The sequence below is a fragment of the Aquarana catesbeiana genome, linkage group LG02 (genome assembly GCF_042186555.1).
Source record: "Aquarana catesbeiana isolate 2022-GZ linkage group LG02, ASM4218655v1, whole genome shotgun sequence".
NCBI lineage: Eukaryota > Metazoa > Chordata > Amphibia > Anura > Ranidae > Aquarana > Aquarana catesbeiana.
The window spans coordinates 604,792,075-604,816,551 of NC_133325.1; the positions used below are offsets into that span (position 1 = coordinate 604,792,075).

General features: G+C 39.1%; 2 protein-coding genes across 2 annotated transcripts in view; both read left to right on the plus strand.

The window, feature by feature from the left end:
* Positions 1-24,477, plus strand: part of RPGR (retinitis pigmentosa GTPase regulator) — a 196,397-nt gene that overhangs the window by 138,814 nt on the left and 33,106 nt on the right. The window contains exons 12-15 of the mRNA XM_073616341.1: positions 3,713-3,813; positions 6,503-6,562; positions 19,854-20,048; positions 22,551-22,599. Coding sequence (XP_073472442.1) covers positions 3,713-3,813; positions 6,503-6,562; positions 19,854-20,048; positions 22,551-22,599 — 405 coding nt within the window. The remainder of the gene's footprint in view (positions 1-3,712; positions 3,814-6,502; positions 6,563-19,853; positions 20,049-22,550; positions 22,600-24,477) is intronic.
* LOC141128811 (uncharacterized) lies at positions 6,607-14,219 on the plus strand. Its single transcript, XM_073616342.1, has one exon. The coding sequence runs from the start codon at positions 7,418-7,420 to the stop codon at positions 9,476-9,478; it is 2,061 nt and encodes a 686-aa protein (XP_073472443.1). The 5' UTR covers positions 6,607-7,417; the 3' UTR covers positions 9,479-14,219.

Below are 24,477 nucleotides of genomic sequence, written 5' to 3' on the forward strand. Positions count from 1 at the left end.
TTTTACCCCCTTCCTGACCAGGCCATTTTTTGCAATACGGCACTGCATTACTTTAACTGGTGATATTTGATCATCTCTACGGTTTTTAATTTTTGCGCTATAAACAAAAAAGGACTAACAATTTTGAAAAAAACAATTATTTTTTACTTTCTGATATAAAACATATCCAATGAAATAATGTAAAAAATCAAATGTCTTCATAAATTTAAGACCAATGCATATTCTGGTACATATTTTTCATTAAAAAATTCCCAATAAGTGTTTATTGATTGGTTTGTGCAAAAGTTGTAGCATCTACAAACTATGGTATAGATTTAGGGACTTTTTATTTTTTTTTTTATATTTTTTACTAGTAATGGCGGCGATCAGCAATTTTTAGCAGGCCTGCGACATTGCGGCAGACAAATCTGAAACTGACACTTTTTGTGGAGCAGTGACACCAATACAGTGATCAGTGCTAAAAATATACACCGTAACTGTATAAATGACACTGGCAGGGAAGGGGTTAACATCAGGGGCAATCAAAGGGGTAAATATGTTCCCCACGTGTGCTTTCTAACTGTAGGGGGAGTGCTTTGACTAAGGGAAAACACAGATCCATGTTTCTGCTTAGCAGGAACATGAAATCTTAATTTTCCTTGTTTGCATAGGCAGACTGACGTTCTGCCTCTCTACGAACGATCGATAGGTTCGTAGGCTGCCGGACTCGCTGATTGTCTTCCACTGTGTCCAACCACAGCTGAAGTGGGGCTCCGGCGGGGCGCTCGTGTCTGAGAGCCGAAGACGAGAATCACGTACAGGTTCGTGATTTGTGCTAAAGGGCTGCCCTGCCGCAGTAAATGTATGTGGGGAGGTCCTTAAGCAGTTAACCTTGATAAACGATCTTCCCTCCCTGTTCTAAGTAAGTAGTATTGATGGCGGGAGCGAATCGTGTCCTTCATGGGGCAGTGCCGACTAGTGACCTCTGTTTTCCTGTGAGCTGGATCTATTCAAAATAGGTATTATTAAATGACTGCTATTTATATTGGGCATCTGCAGCTGATATGTATTTTGTTAGCATTCCCTTATATGGATGCACTTAGATGGCCTCCCTATTTGGATTCCTTGCCGCCTACTCCATTTTTTTCTTGACCCTGGACCACAGCCTCTGGGGTATTTGCAAATGTATTCTGTTTGCATGATGTGTAAGTATTTGATTTGTGTATTAGAAATGCAATATTGAATATGGAATATACAGTGCCTTGAAAAAGTATTCATACCCCTTGACATTTTCCGCATTTTGTCATGTTACTAACCAAAAACCTTCAAAGGTCACCTAATTAGTAAATAGACCTGTGTGTAATTTAATCTCAGTCAGTTTACCAAGACATGGTCGTCCACCTAAACTGACAGGCCGGGCAAGGAGAGCATTAAACGGAGAAACAACCAAGAGGCCCATGATAACTCTGGATGAGCTGCAGAGATCCCCACAGCTATGTGTGGCGGAAAACTAACACGTAACATCACCCTGAACACGCCATCCACACCGTGAAACATGGCAGCATCTTTTCTTCAGCAGGGACAGGGAAGATGTCAGAGTTGATGGGAAGATGGATGGAGCCAAATACAGGGCAAAAATCTGTTAGTCTGCAAAAGACTTGAGACTGAGGCAGAGGTTCACCTTCCAGCAGAACAACGACCCTAAACATAGAGCCAGAGCTACAATGGAATGGTTTAGATCAGGGGTAGGCAACCTTTGAGAGATGGAGATTTACTTGAACAATACTGATGAAGTAAAAAAAAAAAAAAAAAAGACAGTAAGCCCGACTTTCTTTTTTGATAACGTATTTTTACTCAGAACTAAAATAAGTATTACAAGAGAGTGCAGGGTTTAGGGAGTGCGCTATGCAGAGAATGCAAGGTTCATCAGTGCATTATGCTCAGAATGCAGTGATCATGAGTATGTTATACGCTCAGAATGCAGGCATCAGGAGTGCGTTATACGCTCAGAATGCAGGCATCAGGAGTGTGTTGCGCTCAGAATGCAGGCATCAGGGAGCGTGGGGGGTAATGTAAAGGTTGGTAGAGGACACTGCTATAGGGGAGACCCTGACCATAACAGTGTCCTCTGCCCATTTCACACTACCCCCCCCCCCCCCCCCCCCACACACACACACACACACACACACACACACACACACACACACACACACACACACACACACACTGGTGTCCTCTGCCCCCAGCCCCCCCCCACCCCCACAGCGGAGACTGGGAAGCAGCACAATTATTGACAGATGATGTTTGCTGGCAGAGTCGATTTTCATATTAGCAATCTGGTGATTGGTTGCTTAGAACCACCCTGTGTCCTAGCAACCAATCACCAGTGGTTTAACTTAAAATATTAATTTGGCTGGCTCCTCCCTCCGTCCTGAGCTGTGCTTCTTTCCGGTCTCCGCTTTTCACTGATGACAGCGGCAGAGGATGCTGGGATCGGGAAGGAGAGAGAGGGAGCGGGACATAGCGCGCCGGAGCCACGAAGGAGGCGGGAGGGATAGAGAGACCTGGATGGGACGGCACAGCGGAGCCGGCTGGGAGGAAAGGTAAGGACCAGCACTTAGAAGGCGGGGGTTGGCGACGCAGGAACCTGTTCGCGGTCCACCTGTCATCTGCAGGCGGTCGACAGGTAGACCGTGATCGACGGATCAAAGCTTATTCATGTGTTAAAATGACCCAGTCAAACTCCAGACCTAAATTCAATTGAGAATCTGTGGCAAGACTTGAAAATTGCTGTTCACAGATGCTCTCTATTCAGTCTGACAGAGCTTGAACTATTTTGCAAAGGGGACTGGGCAAAAATGTCACTCTAGATGTGCAATGCTAAGACACACCCAAAAATACTTGCAGCTGTAATTGCAGTGAAAGATGGTTCTACAAAGTATTGTCTCAGGGGGGCTGAATACAAATGCACGCCACACTTTTCAGATATTTATTGGTAAAAAAAATTTGAAAACTATTTATCATTTTTCTTCCACTTCACAAATATGTGCCACTTTGTGTTTTTGGTTGTAACTTGACAAAATGTGGAAAATGTCAAGGGATATGAATACTTTTTCAAAGCACTGTATGTGTTTAGCATATTAATATGTATGTATTCTCTAGCATCCTAAGGCCTCCTGAAGAAGCGATTTATTGCGAAAAGTGTTGGGACTATTTTTTACATCTCACAGACGCAGAACCTTCAACCTGAGGATCGGATCAGTATACATATCCCACATTCTTTATATATATATATATATATATATATATATATATATATATATATATATATATATATATATATATATATATATATATATATATATATATATATATATATATCATTTTTCTTTTTTTTTTTTTTTTTTTTTTTTTGTAAATGGTATTAATATGACTTATAAATATTGGGTTCTGGTCTGATAGAGGTGAAATATATAGGGTTAGATCCAAGCCCTATTTATGACAACTATGGAATTTATATTTGATGGATAGCTTTTTAAGATGGTTTTAACTTTTTATTTTAAACTTGAAGTTGTGATTCTATTCCCGAGTGTGTAGTGCCAGAAAAAGTCCCTTTCTTTTTTTTATGATTTCTACATTATAATTGGGGATGTGGTACAATGTATACCAAATTACATCTATGTGAAATGATTTCACGTCGCTTTAATCAAATTTTTCTTTTCTTTTTTTGCAGAGGGAAAAAGTCAGAAGGACGTGGTAAAAAGTTTTTCTGCAGATGACTCTGATAATGTGAGCCAGCAAAATTTTGGAGGTCCAACAGATATTTTGAACATGGTACGTAGGCTAAAAATGATTTAATTTTGCAGTTAGGGTAAAACTAAACTAAAGCACATAAATAAAAGACTGTTCTCCTTATGTTTATTAATCATGGTTAAAACGGTAAACAGTGTAAGTACAGCTATTTTTTTTCCTTATAATTATTATATCAAATGTTTATGTACGAGGGTGAGTCAATAATTATCCTCACTTTTTATATAATAATCCTTGGGTAGGATTATGCGCATGTCAAGAGATGGTACCTTTGACCTTCTCTCAGTTTTCTTTGCTGCTGGTGCACAGGCCACTCCACTCTGTTTGCACCAAAGAAGAACAGCAAACTGTCATCCGTTTTTTTTTTTGTGGCCTGAAGGTGTACCAGGAAGGTATGGGGGACAGTGTTTTACCATGGCAAAGTGTGTACGAATTGACTGAGGGGTTCAAAAACAGTCAGACAAGTGTTAGGCATGCAGAAGGAGTGAGATGCCCATCCACATCCACTACTGATGACAACATTGAGCAAGTCTATGAAACCGACAAGAGACTATCAATGTGGCATATTATAAGAAAATTAATCATGGTTTTGCATATATTCATAACAGGGTTTAATTTTATTAAGTCTGTGCAAGATGAGTCCCAAAACAACTTGCTGAAGAGCACAAGTGCAGTTGTCTGGCCATCTGTCAACGCTTACTGATCTGCTATGCTAATGAAGATAACGTTTTTTGGGGGGGTTTTGTTTTTTTGGGTTTTTTTTGTTTTGTTTTTTTAAATTCACTGGAGATAAAATGTGGATCCATCACTTTAAACCAGAAAGCAAACACCAGAGTATGGAGTGGAATACTCCACCCCATAATCATCAGTCAAGAAGAAATTCAAAACTCAACTCTCCACAGGAAAAGTGAAGCTCATAGGGTTAATAAATAGAACATTATTTGGAGAAGGGATCAGCAGTAAACCATGCATATTGCTGTGAGATGCTGTGTGACAAGCCTGCATTTCGAACCAAACACCAAGGCCTATTGTCAAATGTATTGAAGCATCCTGTAAATGGTCCAGATCAAGTAAACTGTGACAAGACTGAAGTCATGCTTATTGGCACCCCCCCCCCCCCAATCAATTAGCTAAAGCCAGACCTTATAGCTTACCTATAAATGATACTGTACTTGAGCTTGAGTCTAAATTGAAAAAAATCTAGGGGTGATATTTGATGCTAGTTTAACCTTTGAGCCACATAAAATGTTTTCAGAACATCTTTTTTTCCACTTGAGAAACATTGCTTGGCTGCGTCCTATGCTTTCTACACTGTAGCTGAAAAGCTGATCCATACATTTGTGTTCTCCTGACTTGACTACTGCAATGCTCTACTCGCTGGTGTACCTAAATCCCTTTAAATTGACTTAATATGTTCAGAATTCTGCAGCCAGAATCCTGACTAGGTCTGGTACAAGTGATCATATTACCCCTATCCTGGAGTCCTTGCACTGGCTACCCATCAGGTTTCGCATTGACTTTAAGATCCTCTTGCTCACCTACAAGGCTCTTCATGGCTTTAGCACCCTATTATCTCTTTCTTTTTTTCAACGTACTCTCCTCCCTAACCCCTCTAAACTTCAGCTCTTCAAACTCTGGTTTACTGTGTGTCCCCACTTCTCACCTACACTTAATGGGGGACAGAGCCTTCTCCTGCTATTCTCCAAAACTCTGGAGTTCACTTCCTAAGAACATCAGAGAGTCGTCTTCTCTAAACTAATTCAAATCAAATCTAAAAATTTTTTTCTCTAGACAAGCTTTCGCTTAATTGTCCCTTTTCCCTTTATGTTATCTTATTCCTCTTTGAGAATACACCTTTTAAAGGCGCTAGATAAAATAAAGTTATTATTATTATCTAACTCCCTCAGATTACCATCTGTTTGGTCCCCTAAAGATGCCTTGAGAGGTTATCAATTTGCCACAGACCAGCATGTACAAGGAGAGGTGCAAGCATGGCTGAAAGACAAACCAAAAAACATTTTGTTCTGAGTGTGTATGCAAGTTTGTGAAACAACGGAAAAAGCGCATTGAAAAGCAAAGGAACTATAATGTAGCTGTACTGTTCTTCTTAAAAATTAAGTATAGAGAAATGGATAATTATTGACTCCCTGTCATAGCTTGTGTAATTGACAGTGGTGCATTACACATCTACTCTTGAAAGTAAGAAAATCATTTTTTTTTTTTTGGCTGTTAAATTCAGATTATTTTATATAGTGATTTTATGTATTTTTTTATTTTTATTTTACTTATTATTTTATGATCTTTCTCATCTAAGCCTTGACCCCTTTACATATTTGGGTGTTTATTTCCTTAATATATTACTATATTACACCTCTGGTATTACTGCACCTCTTTGTGAGTAGTATTTAATAGGTTTTGCAAAAAAACAAAAAAGTAACTGAATAATGATTTTATGTTGTATATGGAGCCACTAAATAAAGGACATGTATTTTTTGCTGATCCATTGAGGAATGGCATTTATATCGTACTTTAAGTTGACTTTGTAATAAGGGTCACATTTATAACATACTCGGGTATTAGGATTGCCCAAGACCAAAAACTGCTCGGTTGCCGCTTGATATATTTTATATAATTCAATCACTATTTATATTTGTCTTTTAGCAGTGCTTTATCCAACAGCATGCTAATTAATTTTTTTATGTCTGTGTTGTAGACCCATGTCATGAGCACAACAACTGGTGTCAGTACTTTTTCTCCAGTTCAGAAAAGAAAGGTAGGAGACATTCTCCCAGATATTATATGCCTTCAGGTTTTAAAAATAAATATTGTAATAATTATTGTGTCTACCATTTTGTGTTTAGCATTTGCTAAAGTTAAAGTAACAATTTTGTTCCTCTCCCTTAGGAATCTCATTGAATCCTTAGCATCACTTGCAGATGTTGTTCCTAGAATTTGTTAGGTTTCTGCTTTTACTTTCCTATCTACACTATAAAGATTAACAGAAGGAATTTACACTGGTTCCTAGGTAGACTTCATAAATATTGTTTTTCTTCAAAGGTGATGTGCATTATTAGTTAAAATAGCTTTTTATTTAAAAAAAAAAGGTTTTACATTTTAGGCTCAAGTTTTTAAGCATTTACAACAAGAACATGCCCATCATCACAACAAACATGTGCAATCTGAGAATTACAATAGAAATTCTTGCATCGCACTCAAGTTGATACAGTTCCATGGCAACTGTAAGCATATATTATGACGTTGTTAAAAATGCCTGGACTTCTTCAATTTCCCCAATTTTAGGATTATTTTGTTTAACTCTTTGTATATGTGAATGCTTTGTCAATTTTCTGCTTGTTTTTTTTTTTTCTTTTTTCTTTGTCTCATTCTTTTTGTGTGTGTTGCTTTCTGTTTTTTGTTTCATAATTTTTTACGTTTTCCATTCTTTCTTCATTATTTTGCCTCTCTGGTGGAGTAGAAGAACATTAAAAATGTGGAACTGAAAGCTGATGGTAAGGTCAAGACAAAGGAGAGTAGCAGATCTCTTTCATCGCTGCCTCTTCAGAACAAGTCAATTAGATCCTACAGCAAGGAATCTGAAATTACTGGTGCAGAGGCACACACACACACTATGAAAAGGGGTATCCAGGAAAAATTTAGAAAAGCCTCAGAAGCTGGCAAATCAAAGTATTTTGCCAGTCAAGAGCAATTCAGTTCATTGGAAAAAGATAGTACAGAGAAGGAAACTAGTGTAAGCCATTCTCAGACCCAAAGTAGAACTAAGAAGCAAAAATCAAAGACTAGTATGGCATATAGAACAAAGAGTAAGGCTGGTGCCACATCATTTGTATGTAGTGAATCAGATAGCATAGCAAAATCCAAAAACAATAAGCATTATGATAAGACCCCCAGAATCATCCGTGTCCAAAGCCATGATAGTATTAGTAGACAGCAAATGATCAGTGGTAGAAATGAGTACAAATTCACTAGTACAGCTGGAAATACGTCGTCCTCTTCTTCCAGCTCAGACAATTTGACAGATCAGACATTTAGACAGGGTGTTTCTTTAATAGAGGATATTTCAAGCCAACTTAGTGAGAATGAAGCACACCTGAATGGTAAAAAATCTAAGGGTGGCAGAGTGGAGTGTTTTAAGAAAGAGGAGCATAGTGGGGGTAGTACTGAGAATTCAAATGAACATGGAATACCTACATATAATAGCAAGAAAAAAGAAGATAAAATACTTATTGTTAAACAAAAAGAAAGTCTAGAAGATTCAGTCTTGCAAAATGGCAAGATGGCAGAATCAAGCAAGAAGGAAGAAGACAGTGAAAATAAAGAAAGCTGTCTGACTGAAGATGATGATTTGGAAGAAGAAGAGGAACAGGAAGATGTGGAAAAAGAAACAATGGACAAAGCGAAAAAAGAAGTAGAAGCCACGAATGAAGCAGAAGAGGAAGAAGTAGAGGAGGAGGAAGAAGAAGAAAAAGCAGAAGTGGAAAAAGATGAAGACACGTCAGAGGGGGAAGATGATAAAGAAGAAGAAGCAGAGGAGGGGGAAAATGCAGAAGTGGAAAAGGAGGAAGAAAAAGATGATGAAGCAGAAGAAGGTGAAGAGGAGGGGGGAAAAGCAGAAGAGGAGGAAGCAGAAGAAGAAAAAAATGAGGAGGATGCAGAAGGAGAAAATAAGGAGGAGGAGAATGCAAAAGAAGCGGAAGAAGGAGAAGAGGAGGAGGAAGGGGAAAATGAGCAGGAGGAGGAAGGGGAAAATGAGCAGGAGGAGGAAGGGGAAAATGAGGAGGAGGAGGAAGGGGAAAATGAGGAGGAGGAGGAAGGGGAAAATGGGGAGGAGAAAGAAGGGGAAAATGGGGAGGAGAAAGAAGGGGAAAATGGGGAGGAGAAAGAAGGGGAAAATGGGGAGGAGGAGGAAGGGGAAAATGGGGAGGAGGAGGAAGGGGAAAATGAGGAGGAGGAGGAAGGAGAAAATGAGGAGGAGGAGGAGGAAGGAGAAAATGAGGAGGAGGAGGAGGAAGGAGAAAATGAGGAGGAGGAGGAGGAAGGAGAAAATGAGGAGGAGGAGGAGGAAGGAGAAAATGAGGAGGAGGAGGAGGAAGGAGAAAATGAGGAGGAGGAGGAGGAAGGAGAAAATGAGGAGGAGGAGGAGGAAGGAGAAAATGAGGAGGAGGAGGAGGAAGGAGAAAATGAGGAGGAGGAGGAGGAAGGAGAAAATGAGGAGGAGGAGGAAGGAGAAAATGAGGAGGAAGGAGAAAATGAGGAGGAGGAGGAGGAGGAGGAAGGAGAAAATGAGGAGGAAGCGGAAGAAGGAGAAAATGAGGAGGAAGAAGCAGACGAGGAGGAAGAAGAAGAGGAAGAAGCAGAGGAAGAGGAGGAGGAAGAGGGGGACAATGAGGAGGAAGAAGATGAGGAGGAAGACAATGTAAAGAAAGGCAAAGACAAAAAAACAGAAAAGGGAAAAATGGAGATGGAAAAGAAGGCCAATGAGAAAAAGATTCAATCCACTAAAACTACAAAACAAACCGATAAACAAAAAAAGAATGTTAAAAATATTAAGAAACATGAGCTTGAGGAATATGAATCTACAAAATCTGAAAAGACCGCAAAATTGAAAAATCTGGACCCCTCAACCCAGTTTTGGGACAATATTTTACCACAATATTTGACACTAAAATAATGTTGACAGTTGTTTTAATATGTGGTAAGCTTCATTTTAAATTGCTGGAAATTAGTAAATATAAACCTACTGACTATAGTTATTTGACAGGGTAGGTTTGAACTCCTGTACAGCATTGATTGTTGATACAGTGTGAATAGCATTATTATATATTTATAATATATATATATATGATTTTGATATCTTCTTAATATATTGTAATGTTAAAATCCACAATTTCCTGGCATGTTTGTTTCAGGCAGATACAGTTGAATGTAATCACTAGTATCTTTTTCTATTACTTGCTCAGCCGAGCACAGAAATCTACATGGTTGGGTTTTACAGCCCCACCCCGCTTCATCAATATGTTTTTCTTTAGGGCCAACCAGTGATTGCACTCGTACTGTATTCGTTTTTAAGCAGAATAATTAGAGAATGAAGTAGGGAGAAATGGATTGTTTACCTTAAAGCAAAATCAGACATTCCAACGACAAAACCATGTATTTTTTTCCGACGGATGTTGGCTCAAACTTGTCTTGCATACACACGGTCGCACAAATGTTGTCGGAAATTCTGAACGTCAAGAACGCGGTGAGGTACAAGATGTCCGACGAGCCGAGAAAAATGAAGTTTAATAGCCAGTGTGGCTCTTCTGCTTGATTCCGAGCATGCGTGGAATTTTGTGCATGGGAATTGAGTACACACGCTCGGAATTTCCGCCAACAAGTTTTGTTGTGGGAAAATTTGAGAACCAGCTCTCAAACATTTGTTGATGGAAATTCCGACAACAAATGTCCGATGGAGCCTACACACGGTCGGAATTTCTGACAACAAGCTCACATTGAACATTTGTTGTCGGAAATTCTGACCTTGTGTACGCGGCATAAGAAGCTGGAGGTTTACACTTTGGTGATATCTGCCCCGAACTGACTTGGTTTAGAAAGACAATTTGCTCTGTGTGAAGTATATGACACATAGGAGAAAATTAGGGTAGGGGAACTTATTGTACCTCAGTACTAGAAGTCTGCTATAAACAAATGACAGGCAGGACAGTAGTTCAGGAAGAGCACAAAAAACACCAGGTGACCTGTTTCTACCAATGTTCTTTTGTAGTACGCTTTCTCTTCTTTTTACTGGTAATCTTTCTGATTTAATATTTTTTTTAAATTGTGTATTCTGTTTTACTCCACCCCTTTAAGGCCTCATGCACATGAACTTAAAACACAGCTTATACGGACTTTCAATGTTTTTTTTGTTTTTTTTAATATGCCTGTAAAAGCACCTGTATATTGGCCAATGTAGCCATGTACACATAGGTGTTTACATGCGTATTTGAAGAGGAGCATATACAGGCAAAAAAAAGTACATCAAAGGCGCAAAAAAACACGTGTGTTTATGCACAAAAATATATTGCAATGCCCAGAATAAATTAATATTATGGCCAGTAGAATGCATTTATGCTCATATGCCATACGCACATAAACCCGCATACATATAGTAACATTAGAGTAATTCTTTCTGTAAAATTCAGGTAGAAAAAAAATGCTGCTTATCTTCGTAAGCTCTTGTGCATGAGGCCTTAAACAGACCTGTGTGTCAAAATATACATCAAAAACAAGTTTAATGCTGTTAGTAAATATCTTCCATTTAAAATAAAAAAAAAAAAATCTCTGAGCTCCTGCTTATATGCAGTGTGTCAAGGAGGAGTGCTGTGATCTTTGAGACATAGTAAATATCTGTAAGTACTTTATTTGCACATCACTTAAAGTGGAATTCCAGCTTACACCTAACTAGCCTTTAACACCTTTATGACTTGGTAACACATATAAGCAGCATCCCAGAAGTTAGCTTTAATCTTGGGTGCCACATATGTGTTCCTCTGTGCTGGAAGCGCACTCTCAGAACTGAGCCCAAGCTCTCTGTCTCAGCTCTTGGTCTCTAGTAACAATTGACAACTGGCTCTCGATCACATGATCGCTGTGATAACCTGCGAATGGCTACCACAGTGATCATTTTGTAGCATGTCCATGTAGAGAGGAGAAACAACAGACTTCTCTAGTGAGGAGGAAAAGATACACTCTTCACTCTTATGTGGTATCTCCGCAACTGTCAGGAGTAGGGGAATTTATTTTGCAGGTATTTCTGGTTTTAGGTCATGGTAATGGCATAAAAATTTAAGGCTAAAATTAAAAAAAAAAAATACTTTTTTTTTTTTTTGTTTTGGCAAGTTTTCCTTTTTATAAAAAAAACTAAATCCAGGGCTATCCATTACCATTTACCACCAAATGAAAGTCCATTCTGTCCTGAAAAAAACAAGGTATAATCTGCCTAGATACACTAAGTAGTTGCAATGATATGTACAGTTATAGTAATGTGTAAAATTGGGTCTGGGTATTAAGGTATGTGTTGACATGAAGGGGTTAAACTGCCCCTCCCCCTTCTAACACCTATGCTAACTAACCTGTGTAAGAAAGATAGATAGATATAGCTATACTTACAAATTTTCAAGCCCACCTGAAAGGGTGGGAGCGCTGACAGTGGATGGGTCATTGAAGTCTATGGGAGACCTCACTGCTCCAGACATTACTATCCATCAGAGCACTCTCTCCTCTCCCCTGCAGCCGCCACTGGTTGACACAGGGGAGATCACATGACTGGACCAGAGCAAGCTAAAAATATAGATGTATAAATGTATCTTTCTTACACATGTTAGTTAGCATAGGTGTTAGAAGGAGGGAGTGATAGTTTTAAAGCTAGTTAGGTGTAAGCTGGAATTCCACTTTAAACATTAGGTCTGCTTTAGTAGGGTGTCAAAATCTTATATTAACTGTGCATCAGTGCACCACTATTACCTCTCCCTGTTTTTTTTGTTTGTTTTTTAATGCTTTTTTTATCTGTTGTCAATCCTCGGAAACAATACAAAAAACCCTATTACTTGGGGATATTTGTACACCCATTGCCAGAGGCTGTATAAGAAACACTTCTACTGTTCAAGTTAAAAGATAAGCTAATATTGACATTATTCTTCTTTTTGTTTACTCATTTCTTTTTAATACTGAATGTTAGTATAGTAAAATCTGAGTAGTTTTTTTTCCTTCAAGTATGGGTTATTTAGTAGACAGTGCCTCATGCAGAATAGAGAAAGAAAGAGAGAGAGACCTCTTTTTGACCCTGACATCTATGTATCTGTATGTTCTGTACTTTTTTGGGCCTCTAATTTACTGTACAGGGTTAAGCCAGCCATAGATGGATTGAATCTCAGCTGGTTCCACAGGGACTGGCCAAGATTTGATCAATCTATAGGCTGGCTGATTGTACCCACGTGCATTCATTGATCGACTTGGGTACAATCAACATATCAGCTTTTTACCATGCAATTATTGCCAGCGGCTATAGCCGCTCACAGTAATCACTGTGTTCTCTCGGCAGGGGCGGCTCCTCGTGCACCCCTTCCCCCAACTGTGTTGATGGGGGAATCTAGTGATATATTTTTTTTTCAGGTCAGGTTCATTTTTGCATTGAGTGGTTTGGAAGTAAGACAAGAGACCACGCAGAACACACACACACTTGCACTTTAATAAGGTAGTAAACCTTTGGTTAGCACCCACTGATTCATAAGAAAGCTTACAAGGCAGAGGAAGGTGCAGGCAAACTTGACACTAAAAGAAATTGAGATTTACATATAATTTCACCTGTTTGTATTTAGAAATTTACTGATTGTTTTGATTTTTGTTTTTCACTAAAGGCAATATTTGCTTGTTCATATTTTAGTTATTTCGTTTTGATTTATTCAGGTATGTGATGGACTTACTTCAGGTTAAGTCCTACTCTGTTAAAGATTTGCACTTTAGCAGAATTGGGTACTATGTATTAAAAGCAGTGAAGCAGACTTAGTATGTCAAATTAAAGTGAAACAAATGGGCAAATTGAACAGAATTACTTTGCAATGGGCCAAACCCCCCCCAAAATTTTAAATGCTGCAAAGTACTACCTATATCCATAATAATGGTGCCAGAAAACACTTTCTAAATTACTTCTCTGCAATATTGTAAAAGGAAGCGTAGGCTTAATAAGCCATTGAACAGTTAAGTCTTATTCACAAATCCCTTAAACAGACCTAGGGCTTTAAAGGTGTATGCAGCCCACAAAAAACAAGGCTGACATGCCTGACCAAAACTATGGAACATATTTTTTCAGCTGGTGCTATATATATATATATATATATATTCTTGCCTTTTTTTCTTTTCCATCATCTAACGCTTCAGTTTATATGTTTTGCCTTGCTATTATTTCTTCTTTGTATGTATGTTTCATTTTTCTTTTGTTTGTATTGTTCATTGTAAGAGTTAAATGAACTGTCTGAATGTATTTATGCTAATAAATTAATATATTAATTTTCTGAAAGCAAGAATTTTGAGCTTTGAAGTGAATGTCAACCATTTAAAATGACAAAGCTTTGAATAAAAACCGAAATGACTAGCTTATTTGTATAGTTTTTTTTTTTTTTCAATTTTGAATCCAATATTAAAGTGATTGTAAATTATCACCTTGTAAAAACAACCCATTCAGTTTAAAATAGAAATGAAAGACAATACATTTGTGTGTAGATATAAAAAAAACATTATAAATACATGTAAAATTGTCTCCCACTGCTGTCAATCACAGCCACTGTGCCAATCAGGAAGGAGAGGGGCCGAGCCGCAGCTCTGTGTGAATGGACACATAGAGCTTTAGCTCAGGCGCTAACCTGCTTGGGTGCCCCCATTGCAAGCTGTTTGCTCTGGGGCACTCAGCAGGAGGAAGGGGCCAGGAGAAGGGACCCGAGAAGAGGTGGATCAGGGCTGCTCTGTGCAAAACCACTGCAGTATAACATGTTTGTTATTTTTAAAAAAAAGCCTTTAACCGGTTCCCGAGTGGCTCACGTCTATTTACGGGGGCAGAATGGCTCCCCTGCGCGAAACCCTGTACCTGTACTGGGTTTCCTCTAAGAGCTGCTGCGCGGCGGGGGGGTTGCGATCGCTGCCGGCCACACGCGATCGTGTGCACGAGCGCCAGCACTGTGTGTGTAGATGCACAAATCCCTGTGCTGTCAGAGGAGAGGAGATACGTTGTTTGTTCCTACTATGTAAATCCCTGTGCTGTCAGAGGAGAGGAGATATGTTGTTTGTTCCTACTATGTAGGAACAGCGATATGTCTCCTCCCCTACTCAGTCCAATCCCCATACAGTTAGAACACACATTTAACCCCTTGATTGCCTAGTCCCTACCAGTGACATTTACACAGTAATCAGTGCATTTTTATAGCACTTATTGCTGTATAAATGTCAGTGGTCCCAAAAATGTGTCAAAAAGTGTCTGATCTGTCATTCGCAATACCGCTAAAAATCGCAGATCACCGCCATTACTAGTTAAAAAAAAAAAAAAAATGCCATAAAAATGCCATAAATCTTTTCCATAGTTTGTAGACACTATAACTTTTGCCCAAACCAATCAATATACGCTTATTGCAATTTTTATTTTTATTTTTTTTTTTTTTTTTTTTTTTTTACCAAAAATATGTAGAAGAATATATATTGGGCTAAACTGATGAAGAAATTTATTTTTTAAAAACATTTTGGGGGATATTTATTATAGCAAAAAGTAAAAAAAAAATGTTTTTTTTTTTAATTACTATTTTTTGTTTATAACGCAAAAAATAAAAACTACAGAGGTGATCAAATAGCACCAAAAGAAAGCTCTATTTGTGGGGGAAAAAAAAGGACGCAAATTTCGTTTGGGTACGGCATTGCATGACCGCGCAACTACCAGTTAAAGCGACGCAGTGCCATATTGTAAAAAGTGCTCTGGTCAGGAAGGGGGTAAAACCTTCCAGGGCTGAAGTGGTTAATATCACTATAAGCACAGTTTTATTATCTTTACAGTATATGTTCATGCTTCTTATAATGTGTATGAAAGGCCTAAGAGTATGTAGTATTATTATATGTATGTGGGCAAGAATGAGTGTTTACTGTGTGTGATGTGATCCACATGAGTTGCTCTACTGTTTGTTTAGATTTAAATGAAAAGAAACCTATCAGAGAGAAATGTGTAGACTGCTATTGTAAAACTCTCCTCAAAATATTAGTCTCCTGACAATCAGAAAGAACCAGTGGCTTTAACACTTCCTTTGTCACTGGCCCAGAACAAAAATGCTGGCCAGGAGCTTATGACTTTACTTCCTGAATACTTGTTCCAGGTCAGTAAAGAAAGAAAACATTGAGGCCATTTACCAGACAACTAGCATTTCTAGAAAGAGGTCTATGACATCCGTTCTTTCGTGATGATGCAGCACCCTTTACCAGTGGGTTTGCTCCAGCCGAACAGCAAATATATGCATGTGCACAAATCCTTAGTAAAGGGTTTCATAGAGCACATTGTGCTTTTTATATCATTCTGTAATGTATTGCAATCTAGCTGCTTTCTTTTTTAATGTTAAAAACAACAGCAAATATGCCTGTCTAAATGTCAAAGGCTCCTTACACTATAGCCTTGTTTTGTTGTGGACATCTGGTAGACCCATTTTTGTTAAGAAAACCAGATGGTTTGAAGCAACTTGGTAAGCTAAAAGGATGACAGACGGCTTATGCCCTCAAATCTTATAACCTTTTGTATGAAATGTTTCAAAACGTAATAGAAATAAAATTTTAACAGTTATAGATGTAAATGCTGTATAAAGATTCACCGATTAAGGAGATGGCAGGTTTGTATTTAGAGTTCCTGCTATCATATGCACCAGTGAATGATGTTTCCCTTTCAGTGAGACTGGTTATTATTGTGAAAAGTCAAAGTAGAATGTCTGTGAGAAGATAGTTTGCAACAGTGGTGCCAAACTAGCACTAAACTATTCATTTACCAATCAGGAGCCTGCAAAGAAAAATGGAAATTGATGCTTGATACTCGAGCTACAAAATGTCTTTTTATAACTACATTCAACAACCCCATCATTGTCAGATAGGGAAAATGAAAATATAAACGAAAGGCTTAAACACAGGTTCCTTATGTTTTACTTTTAGTGCTGTTAAAGGGTAGCTGTACCTTTTTAACAAACAAGCTATAGCACTCCGATCATGCACTGCAGATAAAAATTGTACTGTAGAACCAGGCCATGGCAGTGTGAAAAGAGAAATCCCTGCATCCAAAGTCTGTTATGATTATATATGAAGCCTAAAGGAGCCCATTAAGAAAGAAATGTGCATGTTGCCATTTCTTTATTTTTGAAAGTGCTTGTATTGGGTTTTATTATTATTTTCTTCACTACTTGGCAAAACATGCTAGGACAGGAAGTTGTAGGGACATCAGATATGACCATGCCTATTAAAGGGAGAGAATTAAGTGGTGGAGCAAAAGAACACCCCTGTGGTACAGGGGTCTCAAACTGGTGGCCCTTCAGCTGTTGCAAAACTACAAGTCCCATGAGGCATTGCAAGGCTGACAGTTACAAGCATGGCTCCCTCAGGCAGAGGCATGATGGGACTTGTAGTCCTGTAACAGCTGGAGGGCCTCCCTGCTGTAGAATGTAGTTTCAAAAACAAGCCGACTATTGAGATGAGTAGCTGAACTGAATTGGGAACAAGGCTTAAATCTCCTTTACCAAAAAACTGCAGATGCAGATAAGGGGCATCTGTAGATAAAAAACAAACTATGCAGCTCTTACTTAAGTGGAATAATGCCCTTGCTATAGGTAGATCATTTACGTACCTTCTGAAGCCTGACTGGAATGCTCCCAGGACATTGCTAAGTGAGGCCCAGAGGTTTTAGTTACACACATTTGCAAATATTGCAAATCTATGTGGAAGTCACAGTGCCTACGCCAAGGCTTCTCTGTATACTGCGGTACTAACGCTATATTTTTGAGAGTCTCCAAGTTGGAGCATATATAGCAGTGGATAAAATGATGGTAGGTTTACCTGGAGGATGCCCACTCCTCCTTAAAGGCACAAGGACCCATTGGACGCCTAGCAAGAGCACAATGGCAGCTGAAGGCATCCAATGAGTCCCCATGCCAAATCCAGAAAATAAGCTATACAAAAATATGACAACCATCCCAATTTATAACTAGCCTTTGCAGTAAGGTCCACATGGAAGGGGGCAATGCACATCAAAAGCAGTGCCTATACCAAGGCTGCTCTGTATACTGCAGTCCTAATTCTATATTTTTGAGAGTCTCCAAGTTAGAGCATATATAGTAGTGGATAACTTAAGGGCAGGTTTGCCTGGAGGGAGCCCACTCCTCAAAGGCACAGGGTTACATGTAAATGGCCTACACCTATAGCAAGGGCATTATTCAACTTTAGTTAAAGCTGCAGTTTGTTCTTTTCAACACCCTTTACCTGCATAAGCAGTTTTTGTAAAGATAAACTAACCCTTTAATCTGATTCTACTCTGCACTCTGCATCTAATACATTGATCTGCCAAACCGAAGAACCCATACCGATAGATTTAAACATCTAAAATCATGCTGCAGTTTTGCTTCACGTGCCTTGTATGCGTACGAGTTAATAATAAATCTCCGCCACACAGATCAGAGTGCAGATATAGAGGTGGTTATGCATGGCACAGTGTTTTTAATAGCTGGACCAGAGAACACAGGTAATTCTGATTCAAATTATAGCCTGCCTACAGTGAATTTATTACCTAAATGCTTTTATTTAATCTCCTTAATTTTGACTATTTTTTATGTTTCACACAAATAAACACACTTGTTAGTTGGTATCTGGATCTTGATATCTAAATGCATTGTTTGACACTGGAATGGTTCAAGGTTTGATTTGTATACCTTTGTCCACCATTCCTGCTGTGAGAAATAAATATCTGATCTTTTGAAAATGTAAAGCTGCAAGAATATGTTTGTCTATTTCGGCATTGTATGTTCTTGATGACTATATTTCTGCATTATTCTTGGTTATTTTCTTTTTGCCTCAACACGAGCTCCTGTAAGTATCATCTTGGTTGGACTTTATCGTTTTTGGGCAACGCCGAGAACTAACCAGTACATTTTACATGTAACATTTTGTATTGAAATAGCCAGCTTTATAAAAGTAAGGTGTATATATGTATATATATATATATATATATATATATATATATATATATATATATACACACACTATATACACAGACGTATACAGTATATCTTTTTCACTTATACAGTACAAGTTCATGTTATAATAAAAAGCCCTGTAGAGTACCCCCACCCCCTATCTATTGTGTCCCCACACAGACATGATATGCGGCACTGTCCTGCTCTCTTTTACTAATCAGTGTGCAGGTGTAACTACAAGTGCCATAAAATGAATTGGAGAGGGGTCTTAACTGTACCATTTATTTCTGTAGTACTTGTAGTCCTGCCTGCATACTGCAGAACAGGCACAGTGGACAGCCATGCAGGACTGTGCTGCATCTGAGGTCTAGGTGGGAGCTTGATAAAAGGAGGTGGGGACACCAAACCACCCCCCTGGGATTTACTCTTAAAACATGAACTTGTACTTTAAGCTTATTTCATAAAATCTGCAATACCGTATAAAAATACAATGTGACAAAACACTAAACTATAACTGATTGAATTTGGAGCTTTTCAGAATCCATTTACTGGGCACTGTAGGGGTTCCATCTTGCCAGATGCACTGAAAAATGTTGTGTTAACCCATGTTGCATTACCATGCATTTTCAGATGTATTCTGATGCTTTTTTAAAGGCAAGACGCAAGGGAACACTCATTGCAGTGTAGTCGAAACAAGTCCTATTGCAAACAATGTATTTGATCATTCTCATTTTGCCTGCATTGGGGAACATAATAAATAATTCTGTGCAATTCTAAAGATCTCCATGCACTAGTGCAGGGATATGCAATTAGCGGACCTCCAGCTGTTGCAGAACTACAAGTCCCATGATGCAGAGCAAGACTCTGATAGCCACAAGCATGAAACCCAGAGCCAGAGGCATGATGGGACTTGTAGTTTTGCAGCAGCTGGAGGTCCGCTAATTGCATATCCCTGCACTAGTGCATTTCATAATGAATGTTCGCACAGACATTTGTTTTGCACTTAACATTAGAATTTGGAATAAATGTAATTTCCCAAACAACCATCAATTGGACCCCACTAATTGGAGAATCAAACAAACTTTTTTTAAATTAAATATTTCAAATAAAATTTTACTAGTGTAATGCCAACTTAACCATTTTAAGACTGAATATTTAGAGTCCTGCATTAGCCCAGTTGTGACTTGTTCACTTTCACTGCTAAATAAAAAAAAAAAATGAATGGCATTTGAATACCTTGTAAAATTGTTTTTAAGTGAACTTGCATGCTCCAGTATTATGGCTTAACATGGATTTGTGCATTACTTTGTAAAATAGGAGTATAAAGATGAGTCTGAGGAAGAGGAAGATGAAGATGAGGAAGAGGAAGAAGAGGCATTTGATGAGGAGGAAGCTGAAGAAGAAGATGAGGAAGAGGTTGAAAGGGATGAGAAGGATAATACAATTAAAGGAAATAATGACTCTGTATCAAATAAGAGCAGAACAGAGTCACCAGTGAAGATGTCAAAAGAGGTAAATTATAAACAGTTATAATGATAAAAATCAAATAAAGACTAAATAGCATGGCTGTTCATAAAAACACATTTTAAAGCTGAACACCAGGTTAAAAACAGATAAATGCACAGATGAAATGCTCACAAGGGAGTTTTTTTAGATTCAGTGGAGAGAAGGTCTTTTCATGCGGTTTAAAGAGCAACACTAAAAGTACACAAATTCTTTAAAGTGGTTGTAAACCCTCTCATATACCAGTGAAGTGACTGGCCTCGGATGATCCACAAAGGGGAAACTAATCCACCCACATATGGTTCACTTGTTTATCTGCAGTCGTCACTTATCTACATACAGTTCTGAAGATCCTTCTGCATCTGTCAGTAGCACGGAGGAGGGGGCAGGGAGCTGCGGTTAGAGCTCTTGTACAGTGCATGATAGCTGATTGGAGGAAAGGGATACACCCACTTCACACACGATGAAGGAATGATGCAGAGCTCTGTTGTGAATAGACAAGCTGTGTGCTGAGCTTTCCTCCTCATCACCATTTTATCTCGTGTCAGAAGCGACAAATGCTGATAAGAGGAATGAAGCACCATTGAGAAACGACACTTAGAGCTTTGGAGAGAGACAAATAAACACTACAGATATGTGCTTTGTTCAGATTTCATGACTAAGGTGTATAACCACTTTACAAAACATGTTTGGGGATGTCTAAAGCTGCACATAAGGTTACAAAACAGTACAATGTTACAAAACTGCGCAGGGTTCCCCTTGCAGTTCAAACTAAACCTGGCTGGCTGTCCTGACCCAGAAAGGTAGGACAGCCAGCATGCAGCCCCCCTTTTGGAACTATACCAGGCCATATGCTTTTCAGCAGGGAGGGGGGTATGACGCCCTCAACATTGGCAACATTTTAGGTTATGTGCAAAAAAGATAAGAGTAAAGTTCCTCCTTTTAAGGTAGCTTTCTCACAGAATTGGAGAGCCTGGGAACAGAGGAATATGTGGAAGCCTATAGAGAACCAGTCACAATACAGTCTTAAATTATTCTAATTGTACATATACACTATATTAAAAAAATGCATTTTCCAAATAATTTATATTTACTAAATAACATAACCCCTTATTTGCTTACAATCATCTTTACGTAGGGCACTTTTAGTTTATTTAATCAAAAGCCCGGAGATGATGTGAGAGGGCAACAGCTGTTTGATTTTAGGAGACTTCTGACTCTAGGCTCTTAAGCTTAAGTCAGAAAAAGTAAGGCAGCCCATAGATGACCCATATACAAAAACTTGGGGCGCTGCTCAAAGCACTTTGAAGCTTCCCCCTGTAGTCCAAAGCGCAGATCAGATGCCGACATTCAAACAAGCTCATCCAGGCTAGCTTAAACAGATCAGAAGGTAGAAATGCCTGAACTCCTCCTAACTATGTTCCTCTGACATGTTTCAAGCAACCAAAAGGCCTTATCACTGTTTCAGCTTAAAGATGAGCCATTATTTTTAGTATAACATGTTACAGGGACGTCCAGAAGCCTTTTCTCCTTTTTAAAAGGTTATTTGCATATATTTCCAAGTGAGCATTCAGGGATCGCAGCATTTTTAAAAATCTGCTGGCTTATAGAAAGTTAAGTGCAACCAAGGTCTATACCACCTCATGGACGTATCTTTTATTTACCATTTACATTTTTACTGAACCACAGGAGTACAGCTCTTACTATATTTCCAGTGCTCTGACACTGTCTCCAATACAAGAACTGCAGAGTCGCTTGCAGCTGTGCTGTCAGCTCCTCCTTGCCTCTTGCCCAATCAAGGAAGGTTTTGTATTATGTGAACCTGTTTACAAAATACAAAGCATTCTGTGAATTGACAGCTGGGCGGAGGGATGGGCAGAGCAGCTGCTGTGTAGCAGAATGAATCTCTACTGTCAGAGTAAAAATGTAAATGGTAAAACAAACAAAAAAAAACAGATACTTAACATTCAGAGTAAAAATCTAAATGGTAAAAGCTTGCTGTAGCCAGCATACAGTATAATTAGAACTACAATTCCTGGACATCCCCTTTAATGCCTGTGTTACTGTGTGCTATAGTGAAGTGATATCTTTTGTGCTTCACATGCTGACCATAACCACCATTCTTGTACTGATGAAGGCCATTTGACGTAAACAGTGCTACCCATAGGCAAGTGTGTTTTGGTTCAGCAAAGTCCATGTGGTCTCATGCTTGTTTTAAATACCTAAAGAGAAGGGCACTCTCTTAAAGGCCTGCTTGACCCAAAAAGTTTTTTTGGGGGTATATTTACAAAGTAGTTTTGCTCTAAATCTTCCTATTGGTCTCCAAGACAATACTATTTAAGAGTTTTACATTTTTAAAGCCTCCTTCAAGTAAAAGAACAAAGGTTTTAAATTGTATATACTCATCTGTTTTTAATCTGAAGGAATTTTCTTTTGTTTTTGATCAATAGCCAGTATATATTTAGTTGTCCAACTGTAAAATCATGGTTAATCTAAGCTTTTTGTTATCAGGTCACCAAAATTACTGAGCAGACTGTTTCTAGCAACAAAACAGCCAGTGGTACGTATAATTTTTCACACTCTGCATGCTACACCCAAAAATAATATTTTTAACGGAGGAAATTTACATAATTTAAACCAGTGTTTCTCAACCTTTTTTCAGTCAAAGTGCCCTTTACAAATATGCCCAATCTTGAGGTGCCCCATTCAGAATTGTAAAAAAAAAAAAACAAATAGGTTTACAAAAGGCAGCAACATCCACACATGTAGGACACCCAGCATTAGAGGTGATTTTATTCTTCCAAAGCAAATACACCATTGCACACTGGTATTGATTAATGTACCAGTGTTTCTTTTCTCCTTCAGATTCTCTCCCTCACAACTAATGTGACCCCAGTGCTGACAGAGAAGGGCAGGAGAGGGAGAATGGATGCTGTGCAGGCGCCCTGGCATCCTCCTTATCAACTGACATCATTGGATGTTAGGATGCTGGTGGCTGGAAGGTTGTAATGGTGCACAATGAAAACCTGTTGCTTTGTGTAACTAAAAGCCAGGCTTCTTTCCCCCACTGGCTTGTATACAATTTTGGGCCCTGGTTGAAATAGGCTGATTTAACCACTTGCCGACCTGCTCACGCAGATATACGGCGGCAGGTCGGCTCCCCTGCACAAACTGACGTACCTGTACGTCAGTCTGTAAAAGCAGGATAGCTGGCGCGGGAGCTGGCGCTGGCGCTGGCCCACAATTGCGGCGAGGAGAAGCAGAATGGGGAACTGCCCATGTAAACAAGGCATTTCCCTGTTCTGCCTAGTGACATGACAGATCTACTGCTCCCAGTGATCAGGAGCAGTGATCGCTGTCATCTTTCAGTAAGCCCGTCCCCCCTACAGTTAGAACATTCTGAGGGAACACACATAACCCCTTGATCGGTGTGTTAGTGTTAACCCCTTCCCTGCCAGTGTTATTTTTACATTGATCAGTGCATTTTTATAGCACTGATTATTATTATTATTATACAGGATTTATATAGCGCCAACAGTTTACGCAGCACTTTACAATATAAAAGGGGGGCAATACAGTTATAATACAATAAGATACAAGAGGATTAAGAGGGCCCTGCTCAGAAGAGCTTACAATCTAATAGGGTGGGCCAGGTGGTACAAAAGGTTGTAACTGTGGGGAATGAGCTGATGGAAGTGGTAAAAGATTAGTTAGAGACGTTATAGGCTTTCCTGAAGAGAATGGTTTTCAGGGATCGCCTGAAGGTAGCAAGAGTAGGGGATACCCGGACAGGTGGAGGTAGCGAGTTCCAGAGGATGGGAGAGGCTCTGAAGAAATCCTGAAGACGAGCATGAGAGGAGGAGATGAGAGGGCTTGAGAGTAGGAGGTCTTGAGAAGAGCGGAGAGGATGATTTGGGTGATATTTGGAGACAAGATTGGTGATGTAGCTGGGAGCAGAGTTGTGAATGGCTTTGTATGTTGTGGTTAGTATTTTGAATTTAATTCGCTGGGTGATTGGGAGCCAGTGTAGGGATTGGAGGAGAGGGTTGGCAGACAAGTTGGTAAGGTGGATAAGTCTGGCAGCAGCATTCATGATAGACTGGAGAGAGGATAGCCTATGGAGAGGCAGGCCAATGAGAAGGGAGTTGCAATAGTCAAGGCGAGAGATAACAAGGGAGTGAATGAGGAGCTTGGTGGTTTCATTTGTTAAAAAGGGGCGAATTTTAGAGATGTTACGGAGGTGAATTCTACAAACTTTTGACAAGGTTTGGATTTGAGGCCGAAATGACAAGTCAGAGTCTAGGATTACACCTAGTACCCTGGCATGAGGGGAGGGACTGATGGTTGCATTGTTGATTTTGATGGAAAAGTCGTGGAGGGGGGCGCAGGCAGGGGGGAATATTAATAGCTCAGTTTTAGAGAGATTTAGTTTAAGGAA

Coding starts and splice junctions, on each gene's coding strand:
- LOC141128811 (XM_073616342.1), top strand. CDS start 7,418: ATGAAAAGGGGTATCCAGGAAAAATTTAGAAAAGCCTCAGAAGCTGGC.